The sequence below is a fragment of the Amblyomma maculatum genome, unplaced genomic scaffold (assembly GCF_055883805.1).
Source record: "Amblyomma maculatum isolate TAMU_Amacu unplaced genomic scaffold, ASM5588380v1 scaffold_24, whole genome shotgun sequence".
In the NCBI taxonomy this organism is placed as follows: Eukaryota; Metazoa; Arthropoda; class Arachnida; order Ixodida; family Ixodidae; genus Amblyomma; species Amblyomma maculatum.
This window is the reverse complement of record NW_028146749.1, coordinates 2,301,838-2,315,914: the sequence shown is the minus strand read 5'-3', so window position 1 is coordinate 2,315,914 and position 14,077 is coordinate 2,301,838. Positions and strand designations below refer to the sequence as shown.

The 14,077-nt window shown below is 45.9% G+C and overlaps 1 protein-coding gene across 5 annotated transcripts in view; it reads left to right on the top strand.

Moving 5' to 3' along the window:
* LOC146170995 (uncharacterized) overlaps window positions 1–14,077 on the top strand; it is a 107,142-nt gene that overhangs the window by 63,259 nt on the left and 29,806 nt on the right. For 4 of the 5 annotated variants that reach the window (XM_084586569.1, XM_084586572.1, XM_084586570.1 and 1 more), the window contains exon 2: window positions 7,888–8,019. The exons of the other annotated variant lie outside the window; for it this stretch is intronic. In XM_084586569.1, the coding sequence (XP_084442695.1) occupies window positions 7,888–8,019 (132 nt within the window). The remainder of the gene's footprint in view (window positions 1–7,887; window positions 8,020–14,077) is intronic. 5 annotated transcript variants of the gene reach the window in all.

The following is a 14,077-nucleotide window of genomic DNA, read 5'->3' as shown; positions in this document are numbered from 1 at the left end:
GTTTTCTCAAAAATTTGTTTTGAGCATTTCACCTTGCTCGTGATAAGTAGTATAGCTCCACAAGGATGCACGGATTTTAATGACGTTTGTTTTTTAATTGCTGACACATGCCCTGTATCAAGGCAGTCTCAGATTTACCACTAGCTCTCATTTTTTTTTTATTATTCAGTAATTGGGTCATGATGCAATCTAAACATTCGGAGAAGGTGCATGCTATGTCGTTTAAAAAAAGAGCAAAGAAATTAAAATGAAATGTCTTGATTTAGATGGTCCACACTTCTTAGTAAATATTAAAACTATTTACAAGCCCTTAGCCCGTTTTATTGCCGTACTAAGCTTCCCACTAGTAGGCAACATGTGTACAACATGAAAACAATGATATTGAAGATCTCATTGTGATATTGAAGGTATCATTGTGAAACATTAAATCTGACTGTTTGATGCTATATCAAGTCTCTGTGCTAATTTTCATCACCCTATGGCAAAAAATAAGGAAGTTAGCCTTCGATCCCCTCTTTGCCCCTTAACTACTACCACGAAAATAGATCTTACACAACCCCTGGCCCGACTCACAATAACATAAGCTACCCATTGGTGCAAGCTACAAACGTGTACAGCCCCATACCCCATCCTTCTCCATGCCCACTTTCCTGATCAATTTCCTTCTTCCTGCAAGCTCTGTGGCACACCTAGTGACATTTTAGACACAGTACTCACCTGTCCCTCATTCACACATCCTCCTTCTCCAGAGGTGGCCCTAAATTACTGGAAACACCTACTCACCAGTACCTCCGGTCAGGACCAGAGCAAGATTATTACTAGCGCTCTCGCTAGGATAGCCTTCCAAGGGCTTTCCTTTGCTTTGTGCTTATACCGTGTAGAAGGCTGCACCCCCACCTTCTGTAATATTGGCAATAAATGTTTCTACTGCCACCACCATCTGGCCGAGCAGGGGGGGAGGGCAGGGAGTACATGTTTATAAAAAAAAAAGTAAATAAATAAAAGCAGTTGTTGAACAGTGAAAAAACAGGTTTCTGTCTATGTTTCGGCGCAGGGGGGTCGAAACATAAACAGAAATTTGTTTTTCCACTGGTCGCCGACAGTAAATGTAACATTTGAAGTCACATAGACTTGGTCCTTAACCTGACAGGAAGCCCAACAAGAGAGAGCTGGGGAGAACAAAATGGCTCAGTCCATACTAGTAACACTTCCAGTTTCTTTGAGGCACAGACCAAAGTGGTGGAAACTCGGTAAGTTTGATAGCTGGTGTTGCACTCGTCGCAGAGCAGCAACATTTTCTCATCCTGTGGCTGGTCCCAAACCGTGCAATCCAGGTGGTGCTACTGGAACGACAAAACAGTTATTGCAAAATACCTCGAGATAGTGCACTACTACAAGTTCCACTGTCCTGCTGACACCTTCTATCGTATGGGGCCTGAAAAAAGTAGTGGTATGCAAACAGAAGAGTGAGGCATTTTGTTTAGTTCATGAGATTTTTGCCTGCAATTAGGAGCAGTGTCATCAAGAAAGTAAGCTCTTGTACTACAAATGTCCATATTATTGAGTATGGCCCTATTGTCTCTGTAATAGGTTTGTGGGGTTTAACATCCCAAACTGTAATAAAAAATTACAAAGGTTCAATGCTGCTGAACCAAATATTTAGCGAAAGCATTAGCTGCGGGTGACCGAGCGTTCTTCTCTTTTTCTTCTTCCTCAGCCCACATATAAAGCTCCGCTTTAACCAAGCCGTATAACATGCCTTAGTGGCCTATAGAGGTAATCTGAATGCCAGGGTCCTAGCAGGCTGATTCTGACATAACCGTCCCATGTGAAACGAGAGACCTAAGTTGGCAGCTCCTGCCAGCCCACAACCTAGTGTCATGTGGGGTGTGATGTCACAGCGTCACGTGGGTAAGACGTGGCTACCGGTCGCGCTACGCTGAAGGCTCCAAACCTAGAGTAGTATTGCTGTCGCAATAAAAATGTGTGTTGAGCTTTGCATTGTATAGCAATGGCCGACCACAAACGAATTTGGAGCAAATATTCCAAGTCTTAAACCCTCACTCAGCACAATAGTGCATCTAGATCTCTTCAGAACTGCACTGTAAACGGCGCAGAAATTTGCAACTAAACTTTGGTTTTGCATGACCGGGCAACAATGTGGTTCATGCACAAATCCGGTGAGAACGGTGTGTGTCCTCTCCCTGGTGGTACTCATCGCACATCGAATGCAGTGGCACCTTACATGGTGTTTCATTCCGTGTCTTTTGTATTTTTTATTATGCTGGTTTTGTAGGCAGGAAAGAAGGCTGGGTATCTATTTCGTTACTCAGTGGAGAGAGACAGAAAGTAACATTTTCTTGAAGAGGAATTCGGGCCTCCCAGGCACCCTTGGTCTCTAGCCCCGTAAGACTCATTTGTTCATGCCTAAAATGTCCATGACGCTGGCAGCCCGCATGGCAACGATCTCCTGCCTTGCCGGATCCTTTAAGCGTAGTGATGTGTTCCACTACTCCCATGTTTGGAGTGGTAGTGATTCACCGGCTGGAGGCGAAGCCAGATAGGAATACAGTAAAACCTCGTTAAAATGTACCCGCTTTAGAAGTAGTTTCGTTTTAATAGTAGTAAAGTCAAGTCCTCGGCCTGGCTCATTGATCATAATGCATTTTGCATCCGCATAAACCATACCAGCTTATGAAACATGTATCAGTTAGCACATTCTATTTTCAATTCACGACGGTAGTACTGTGTACTGCTTCACAAAAGACTGTTCAACTAGCAATGTGACAAACTGCTGTAAATGCAACCGATGTGATGGCAAGTTACATGGCCAATGATACATGCAGTGGCAATGATGATAAAACTATCACCAGCTTTAGAGTTTCCTCTGCAGTAGCAACAAATATCCTTGGCCAACATGGCCACCTGGATTGGCACGCTTGGCAAGCGCGCAAATTCAGGCCGTAAACTAGCTGTTGCCTCCGAGCGGGGCACCGCAGGAGCAGATCACGCAGTCACATCCACCTACCTCCCACCCAGCCGGCCCTATTTTAGACCAGTCTGAGCATCTCAATAATGACTATTTGCACTGGTCGACTGGAGCTGGGTGCCCGAACTGGAATAGTGCGACCTAAACCTCTACAGAGCGAATCACCCTTGGTGAACCAGCGGAATGTGCAGAGCGTGCGGAGCAAGTAATGCTGAGCCAGTTCCACAAGTTGATGTTGCATCCCGGCGGCGAAATTGTTGCAGTTGATAAATAAGCAGGAGTGCAGCCCTCTGCTACTTTCTTTCACATAATTTTAATACTGCAGACATTTTTCAATAGGCGCATTTCGACATGTTAGCGCAAAAAAAAAAAAAAAAGAAACAATGATGCCCAGTGTCCTCTGCCGATATCTTCAAAACCGCTGAAAGCAAACAAAAAATTCAGGAAGTGACGACATCACCGGCTAGAACCTCCAGTGAGATCTGACTCTGGTCAGCAGATCGACCTAGAGTGCCCCGAGTTGCTCCAGATGACCAGCGAAATACACACAACCTATCCCGATCAGCCAGTGGAATTCAAAATTGTCATCCCAGGTCAAGCGCCCTCCAGAGCGACCAGTGTCATCATCATCATCATCAGCCTGATTATACCCACTGCAGGGCGAAGGCCTCTCCCGTATTTCTCCACTTAACCCGGTTCTGTGCTAGCTGCATCCACTTGACCCCTGCGAACTTCTTAATCTCATCCGCCCACCTAACTTTCTGCCGCCCCCTGCTACGCTTTCCTTCCCTTGGAATCCAGTTTGTTACCCTCAGTGACCATCGGTTATCCTCTCTTCGCACTACATGACCTGCCCATGTCCATTTCTTCTTAATTTCTACTAGAATGTCGGTAACTTGAGTTATTTCTCTGACCCACTCTGCACACTTTCTATCTCTTAATGTTACCCCTACCATTTTTCGTTCCATAGCCCTCTGGGTTGTCCTCAACTTAAGTAGAACTCTCTTGGTTAGCCTCCACGTTTCAGCCCCATAGGTGAGTACAGGCAAGATGCAACTGTTGTATACTTTCCTCTTGAGCGATACCGGTAAGCTGCTAGTCATAATCTGCGAGTGCTTGCCAAATGCGCTCCATCCCAATCGTATTCTTCTTGTTATTTCCTTTTCGTGGTCCGGGTCTGCGGTTACTACCTGTGCTAAGTAGACATATTCGCCTACTACTTCCAGTATTTCGCTGCCTAATGTAAACTGCTGTTCCTTCCCGAGGCTGTTGAACATTACCTTAGTCTTCTGCATATTGATTTTCAAGCCTACCTTTCTACTTTTCCTGTCTAGGTCATCAATCATTATTTGCAGTTCATCCCTCGAGTTGCTTAGCAAGGCAATGTCATCAGCAAATCGCAGATTACTGAGGTATTCTCCATCTACCCTTATCCCTAACTGCTCCCATTCCAAGTCTCTGAATACTTCCTCTAAACAAGCTGTGAATAGTACTGGGGAGATTGTGTCTCCTTGCCTAACACCTTTCTTTATGGGAATTTTGTTACTTTCTTTATGCAGAACTATGGTTGCTGTGCAGCCACTATATATATCTTCCAGCACTTTCACGTACGGCTCGTCTACCCCCCGATTTCGCAATGCCTGCATCACCGCCGAGGTTTCAACTGAGTCAAATACTTTTTCGTAATCAATGAATGCTATGTATAAGGGCTGGTTATATTCCGAGCATTTTTCTATCACCTGATTGATGGTATGGATATGATCGATAGTAGAGTACCGTTTCCGAAACCCTGCTTGATCCTTTGCTTGATTGCAGTCTAAGGTTGTCCTGATTTTATTAGCGATTGCCTTAGTAAATACCTTATACGTAACAGACGGTAAGCTGATTGGTCTAATTTTTAAGGTCCTTAGAGTCCCCTTTCTTGTGAATGAGGATAATGTTTGCATTCTTCCATGGTTCCGGTACCGTCGATGACACCAGGCACTGCGTATGCAGGGAGGCCAGTTTTTCTAGCACGATATCCCCCCCGTCCTTCAGCAAATCTGTAGTTATCTGATCCACTCCAGCTGATTTCCCCCTTTTCATAGTTTCTAGTGCTTTCTTGACCTCATCCTTCGTCACTGGTGGAACGTCTGACTGCTTTTCCCTACCGCCAATCTCATTACGGTCCTGACTACTTTGGCTACTGTAGATGTCTGTATAGAACTCCTCGGCTACTTTGACTATCTTTTCCATATCAGTGATGACGTTGCCCGCCTCGTCCCTTATCGCATACATCTGGTTTTTGCCTATGCCCAATTTCTTCTTTACCGCTTTAAGGCTTCCCCCGTTCTTTACAGCATGCTCAATTTTCTCCATGTTATACTTCCTTATATTGGCCACCTTGCGCTTATTGATTAGCTTTGATGTCTCGGCCAATTCGATCTGGTCTGTTGGATTTTAAGCTTTCACACTCTGGCGTTTCTTAATGAAATCTTTCGTCTCCTTAGACAGCTTACCGGTATCCTCTCTAACTATCCTACCGCCTACTTCTACCGCGCACTCAGTAATGATATCTCTGAAATTATTGTTCCTTGCACACCCCGCCAGTGCACAGCTCTCCCTTGAATGCAAGCATTCTATTCGGCAGCAGCTAGGAAAACAGTGCGGACTCATCCAGGGTAAATATATCATCAGGCGTGTAGTCTTTCAAAAAACTCCCAGCTAACCATTCCTCCAATATTCTACACCTTCAATGTCAGCCCCACCTTGTCCAGCTACGGTCTTCGTGCTAATGCCGTGCCACACTTTGATCTGGATATCCAGCCACTGGTACATACAAAGTCGGCATGGTTGGGCTGCACTGCAAAAACCAGGGCCTTCTCAACAAGGAGAGGTCCACTGACTGGCAGGTTTTTTGACCGAGCTGTTTTCATCCATCGCATCAGCGCCTCCTCCACATCTGGAAATGTTCAGCCTTGTATACGAGATCTCTTGGCTCTCGCGGCAGCACTGACGAGCAGCCTTTCCCTGGCATTCCAAATGCCACACACAGTAGTCAGCAGCAAGTCTCTCTAGTGTGTAAGTACAGATTTCTCTATCTCCCTCTCGATGGCAAGGGCAATCTCTAATTTGTCATTTATGCTGAGCACCTAGTGCTTTTGTCCAACATTCACCATGATGTGGACGGAGAACTTGCAATGCACTCCGCTTAAGGCCACCTCGTCGCACATTCTAAAGAAAATGGAACCAAGGTCTCGTTTATAGCAATTTACACTAATTGCTCCGGTGCATGCTTTCTTGCCTTGGGATGACAATTTTGAATACCGCTGGTCGACCGGGATAGGTTGTGCATATTCTGCTGTTTGTCTGGAGTAACTCGGGGCACTCTAGCTCGATCCGCCGACCAGAGTCTGATCTCACTGGAGGTTCTAGTCGGTAATGTCACATTTCCTGAATTTTTTGGCTGTTTTTAGCGGTTTCAGAGATATCGGAAGAGAATACTAGGCATTATCGGTTTTTTGCGCTAACATGTCAAAGTGCGTCTATTGAAAAACATCTGCAGCATTAAAATTATGCGAAAGAAAGTTGCAGAGGGCCGCACTCCTGCCTATTTATCAACCGCAAGAATTTCGCTGTAGGGAGGCGACTTCAACTTGTGGAACTGGATCAGCATTACTTGCTCCGCACGCTCTGCACATTCCGCTGGCCGACCAAGAGCAATTTGCTCTGTAGCGGTTGAGGTCGCTCTATTCTGGTTTGGGCACCCAGCTCCAGTCGATCAGTGGGAATCGCCATTACTGAGGTGCAAGGGGTGGTCGCTCGGACTGGACGAAAATAGAGCCCGCTGGGGGGGGGGGGGAAGCAGATGGACGTGACTCTGTGATCAGCTCCGGCGGCGCACCGCTCGGGGGCCACAGCTTGTTCACAGCCTTGATTGGCGCGCCCGCCAAGCGTGCCAATCCAGGCGGCCATGTTGGCTAAGGGTAGTTGTCGCTGCTGCAGAGGAAACTACGAAGATGGTGATAGTTGTATTATCATCATCATTGCAGCTGCATTTGTCATTGGCCACGTAGCTTGCCATTGTATCGGTTGCATTTATGGAAGTTTGTCACATCTCTGGTCGAACAGTCTTTTGTGAGGCAGTAAGCAGTACTACCGCCGTGAATTGAACGACGAAAATTGAAAATGGTATGTGCTAACTGATACATGCGTCATAAGCTGGTATGGTTTATGCGGATGCAAAATGATTATGTTCAATGGGCGCCAGGTCGAGGACTTTACTTTACTACTTTTAAGACGAAACCACTACTAAAACGGGTACATTTTAACCGGGCTTTACTGTATTGACTTTTCGGTTTAAGTTATAAATTTCCGTGCCATTTACAGTGCAGTTCTGAAGAGGTCTAAATGCACTATTGTGCTGAGTAAGAGCTTAAGACTTGGAATATTCGCTCCAACTTTGTATGTGCCCGACCATTGCAATGCAATGCAATGGTGAACGATTATTTTTTTCTCTTCACTGTTACTAGATGTTGCGCAGCTGGGTGCCATGCCCATCTACAGTGAAATCCGCTTCATGGAATAAAAGTCCACAGTTGTTTTTATGAGAGACAGCGTCGCTCACAGCCTGAGTTCCTTTGGGACGTTAAGCCCCACAAACCTATTACAGAGACCCTCCCCCACAGGGCCATACTCAATAATACATATATTTGCAGTACAAGAGCATACTTTCTTGATGACACTGTTCCTATTTGCAGGCAAAAATCTCATGCACTAAGCAAAATGCCTCGCTCTTCTCCTTTTTGCACACTACTACTTGTTTTCAGGCCCCGTCTGATAGAAGGTGTCAGCAGGACAGTTAAACTTGTAGTCGTGCACTATCTCGAGGTATTTTGCAATTAGTTTTATCATTTCAGCAGCACCACCTGGAGTGCACGGTCTGGGACCAGCCACAGGATGAGAGTATGTTGCTGCTCTGCGACGAGTGCGACACCAGCTATCACACCACTTCTTTGGACTGTGCCTCAAGGAAACTGGAAGTGTTGCTGGTATGGACTGAGCCATTTGTTCTCCCCGGTTTGTTCCCTCAATTAAGGACCAAGTTCATTAAGAACCAAGTTTTTGTGACTTTAACTGCTGCATATATTGTCAGAGACAAGTGGAAAAACAGATTTCTGTTGATGTTTCAGCCCCCATGCGCCAAAACATCAATAGAAATCAGTTTTTTCACTGGTCAACGACTGCTTTTATTTATTTTATTTTTTCATACAAATGTACCCCCTCCCCTCCTGCTCGGCCACATGGGATTTCGTGACATTCCCAACTTCAACATTGTAATGTCTAAAAAGTTGAAATTTTGCATAGTAGTACATATTATTTATGTTCACAGATTACACAGGGTTTAATGTTTTTAGGAGCATTTCTTGGAGGTGGAGAAGAAAAAAAAAAAAGGTGGCCTGACTGCACCTGCGACATTTTGCCCCGCTAGATCACATAGATCAGCTCTGATAAGGAGTTGGCTAGAATGTGAAAATGGTGCTCACAGTACTTACAGGGCTTTTCAGTGCCTTGATTTGTGGGCTCATGTGGAAAACCTCATTGAAGATAAGTAAATCAATGCACACACGAACGTCAGGATCACCCTAGTCCTTTTTTAAGAACAAAGGGTCAGTAGGCAGCTGTGGTGTAGAATTAGAACGCCCATCTCACGTGCAAAAAGGACCCTGGTTCAAATACTGGTGCCACGCAATTCTCCACTGGATTATAAAAAAAAATAAAAAATTGGTGTGTCGATGGAATTGCATAAATAGATTTGGGGTGCGAACTGTTGCCGGTGAACACCTTTAGATGTGCAGTGCTTCACCAGAACAGGATTTGGCCACCCTCGTGTAGAAATTGGCTGCAACCTCCAATTGAATACTCCAACAAATCCCTGGTCCTCAGTCCCCAGCGGCTGCGATGCAACTGAGCACGGCAGCGGTCAGAGCTGTGATGCAGCGGAGGGGGCTATGATTCTGTGGCTCTGGACAAGCCACTATCGGAAACTGACCCTGGCAACGTTTCACACTGCAATCCTAGCTAGTGAGGCTAGTTTTACAGAGTTGTTCAAGGAACCTGCGTACATGAGATGGGATATCATAAGTCTTAGTGAGTCTAGGAGGCTATACTATACTAAAAGGGAGGTATGTATTATATTGTCAAGGCAAGCCTCAATAACAAACTACTATACATGGAGAATGCATACATAACTCAATAGCACAACAGATGTGGAGAAATGGGACCTAGGGCAGGGCTCTGTCAGTAAGCTTACAGCGGGTAACACAGATGAGTTGTACAGCGTTAATGAGGGGGGGCAGGCATCATAATTAAGCTTTAACCAAGTAAGACAAGTTTACAGTATAAGCAACGAATGTTGATTTCAGAGCAATAAGAGCTATAATTATTGCGTGCTTGGTGGAAGTAGGCAGTAGGAGAGTTAGAGAGGATGCCGTTAAATCATCGAAGCAGACGAATAATTTTAGAAACGCCAAAGTATGAAAGCCTACAACCTAACACACAGGATAGAACTGAGTTATCAAAGCTAATCCATAGGTTTGAAGCAACCGGAATAAGGTGGCACAACATAAAAATATTAAAACAAAAACTTTGTTTTAATGGCATCTTGAGAAATGGATATTGAGAAAACGGGAAAATCCGATCGTTATAACCGATTATCGTTATATCTGGACCGGCAAAAAAAAAAAAGTAAAGAAAAAAAAAAAGCAAGAGAGCGCACATACATTTGCCCGTGCATGCAGACTTACCTACTTGCCAGCGATGATTCAATCGGATAAAACAAAGCTAGTCACTAAAGAACACTCAGCACTTTATTGCTGTACTATATATAAAGGGAATAAATAACTTAATCTCGCTTAAAGAAGTCTGAAATCCGCGCTTGCTTGAGCGGCAGCTGACGCTTGATAATTTCAGTCTGCATAGTCTCCAGTTGTTGCGCGTACATGTGCGGCAGTCCTGTAGCATGGATGAAGCCTATCAGCGACTGGATGGACTGTACGGCACTTCGTGACGACAATGGAGCTGGCGTGGTGGTGTCACTGCCATCGTTGTCCATGGTGCCGTCATCGTCGTCACTATTTTCACCATCGCTCGATGCCGCTTTTTGTCGCTGCTCCTCGGCAATGGCCTCATCGGGAAATTCCTCACACGAAGCAGCAGCGCTGTCAGCGTTTAAAAAGTCGTCCAAGAGCGCTCCGCCGGCATTGTCGGAAGATGCAACATGATCCCATAGTGCACACACATCGGCAGTTTCGGGGAGCAAGTCATCTGTATCTGTCCCTTCTGAGACCGCACAGTCGTGGCGCACGAAGCCTGCTTTTCTAAAGCAGTTCTGGATTGTGGACTGCTTCACTTCGTACCACGCACCATACACAAACCGCACCGCTTCGATCAAGCTCACCTTCAGGTGAGCAGGCCCGGAAGCATCCTCTGGCGATCCCAAACGGTCTATTTTTAAGATCAGCCATTCGAGCATACGACGTCTATAGAGGGCCTTGAAATTGGCAATTACGCCTGCGTCCATGGGCTGCAGACCTGCCGTGGTGTTCGGGGGCAGGAAGAGCAACTCGACAGACGTCAGCTTCACGCTGACGCTGTGTGCTGTGCAATTGTCGAGGACTAGAACCACTTTCCTCTTCTTTTGCTCCATTAGGCCGTCAAATTCAAGCAGCCATTCCTGAAACAGGTCGCGAGTCATCCACGCTTTCTTGTTATTCCGATAGCGGACCGGAATGTGTTGGTTCCTGAAGCAGTGGGGCCTCTTCGATTTCCCAATCACAAAAGGCTTCAGACGCTCGCTACCGTCCATGCTGGCGCACAAAAACACAGTCACTCGGACCTTGCTGTGCTTCCCACCGCTGCACGGATCTCCTTTGAGAGCGTGCGTCCTTGAAGGCAGCATTTCGTAGAAAAGCGCTGTCTCGTCCCCATTGAAAATGTCCTTCTGTTCATAGCGCTCCAACAGCTCGGGCAGTTTCGTCGCCAGCCACTCGTCTTTCGCCAACACGTCCAGCGAGGCAGCCTCCTCGACCACGTTTCTATAAACAATGCCGTGGCGATCTTTGAATCTTTGGATCCATCCACCGCCGGGCTCGAAGTTTTCTCGTCCCAGAAGAAAAGCGAATTTCTTCGCCTTTGCACAAAGAATCGGTCCTGTGATGGGAACATTCTGGTTGCGAGCGTTCAGAAACCACTGGTAGAGAGACTCTTCCACATCACTGTACAAAGGGTCTCTAACCCTCTTTCGCTGGTCGTCGTGGCCGCTGGAGCCGGCTTTCTCGAGGACATCTGCAGCCTTGATTATGGTTGAAACCGTCGACTGCGAAAGCCCATACTTTTTAGTGAGGCTTCCCACCTTGAAGCCCTGCCGAAAATCCTGGTGAATTTGGTGCTTCACCTCGAGAGAGATTGCCTTCCGCTTAGTCGGCGCCATCTTCCACGTACAACGGCCAAGGACGCGCTCCCCTTCTCCCCACCTTCTCTCTTCAGCGATTGCGATGATGATGGCGCTCGCTTCCAAAGGCCGTACGCATCGCCTCCTTGCGGATTTCTCCACAACGGTCTATTTGCGGCACTTTTCGCGTCATTCTAATCAAATAATTTTATTTTTCGCAAATATTTATACGAAATTTGCTAGTAAATATTTTCCAGGCGGTCAAAATTATATCGTTGTATCCGATATATCGCCGATAATCGTATCGTTATATGTGGTTTATTTTTACATAGGGGCAATGGGAAAATTGATAAATCTAAATTATTTGATCGTTATAACCGATATATCGTTATATCTGGTATCGTTATAAGTGGATTACACTGTACCTTATACGTAACAGACAGTAAGCTGATTGGTCTGTAATTTTTAAGGTCCTTAGAGTCCCCTTTCTTGTGAATGAGGATAATGTTTGCATTCTTCCATGGTTCCGGTACCGTCGATGACACCAGGCACTGCGTATACAGGGTGGCGAGGTTTTCTAGCACGATATCCCCCCCGTCCTTCAGCAAATCTGTAGTTATCTGATCCTCTCCAGCTGATTTCCCCCTTTTCATAGTTTCTAGTGCTTTCTTGACCTCGTCCTTTGTCACTGGTGGAACGTCTGACTGTTTTTCCCTACCGCCAATCTCATTACGGTCCTGACTACTTTGGCTACTGTAGAGATCTGTATAGAACTCCTCGGCTACTTTGACTATCTTTTCCATATTAGTGATGACGTTGCCCGCCTTGTCCCTTATCGCATACATCTGGTTTTTGCATATGCCCAATTTCTTCTTTACCGCTTTAAGGCTTCCCCCGTTCTTTACAGCATGCTCAATTTTCTCCATGTTATACTTCCTAATATCGGCCACCTTGCGCTTATTGATTAGCTTTGATATCTCGGCCAACTCGATCTGGTCTGTTGGATTGGAAGCTTTCATACTCTGGCGTTTCTTAATCAAATCTTTCGTCTCCTTAGACAGCTTACCGGTATCCTCTCTAACTATCCTACCGCCTACTTCTACCGCGCACTCAGTAATGATATCTCTGAAATTATTGTTCCTTGCCTCTAGGGTAATGTCGCCAACCTCAGTTAGAGCTGAAAACCTATTGTAGCGAGATCCTGAACTCTTCTGCCCTCCCCCTCACCGCTAATTCGTTGATGGGTTTCTTTCTTACTAATCTGTTGCGTTCCTTCTTCAGGTTTATGCTAATTCGGGACCTCACCATCCTGTGGTCACTGCATCGCACTTTCCCGATTACCTCTACATCTTGCATAATGGCGGGGGTTGAACACATTATGAAGTCGATTTCATTTTTAGTCTCTCCGTTAGGACTTTTCCATGTCCATTTCCGGTTCTTCCGTTTGCTGAAGAAGGTATTCATGATTCGTAGCGACCAGTGTAAATCACTATAAGTCAGGCCTTGGTTCATTTTCTTTCGCACGTGTGACAAGGTGGCCTTGAGCGGAGTGCATTGCGAGTTCGCCGTCCACATCATGCCAAATGTTGGACAAAAGTACCAGGTGCTCAGCGTAAATGACAAATAGATATTGTCTATGCTATCAAGAGAGACTTGCCGCTGACTGTGTGTGTGGCATTTGGAATGTCAGGAAAAAGCTGCTCAGCAGTGCTGCAGCGGCTGCAAAGGGATGTCACGTACTAGGCTCAATATTTGCAGATGTGGTGGAGGCGTTGGTGCAAAGGCGGAAAACAGCTCGGTCGAAAAACTTGCCAGTCAGTGGACCTCTCCTAGTTGAGAAAGCCCTGGTTTTTGCCTCGCTGCTCAACCATGCTGACTTTGTGTATAGCAATGGCTGGCTAGCTATATTGAAAGCGATGGCATGGCATTAGCACGTAGACCGTAGCTAGAGAAGGTGCTGCGACTGACACTGAAGGGGCAGAAGGTTGGAGGAATGGTCAGCTGAGAGTCTTTTGAAAGACTACGAGCCTGATGATATATTTAACCTGGATGAGCCCACACTTTTTTTCTAAGCTGCTGCCAAGCAGAATGCTTGCGTTTAATGGAGAGCTGTGCAATAACAGCAAGCGTGCGATGGATGGCATTTCAGTTTTTGTTCGCATGTAACCTGTATAGAAGTGAGAAACTGCCGCTTCTCGTCAGTCGCAAGTCAGCGAAGCCAAGGTGCTTCAATGGCACCCAAGTGTCATCAGAAGTCCTTCATGGAACAACACAAAGGCATGGATGACTTGAATGCTCTTTCAAGAGTATGTGGGCCTCTTTGACTGCCGTATTGAGGTGAAACAAAGAAGTGTTGTCATTATTCTTGACAACGCATTGACACACGCTGCAGCGGATGGCCTCAAGGCGCTGAAGTTTGCCACAGAACATGACAACAATTGCCCAGCATTTGAAACAAGGCATCAATAGAGCTGTTGAGCAGGTCTACAGAAAGAATCTGCTGCGCAGAATGCCGCTAGCAATGGAATGCGACAAGGTGTATGCCATTGATCTACTGCGAGCGATTCACTTGCTCGAACATGCATGGCAGCAAGTCAAATCTGTGACTGTGCGTATCTGTTTCAAGCGTGCAGGTTTCCGTGAAGTGTATGTGAGTG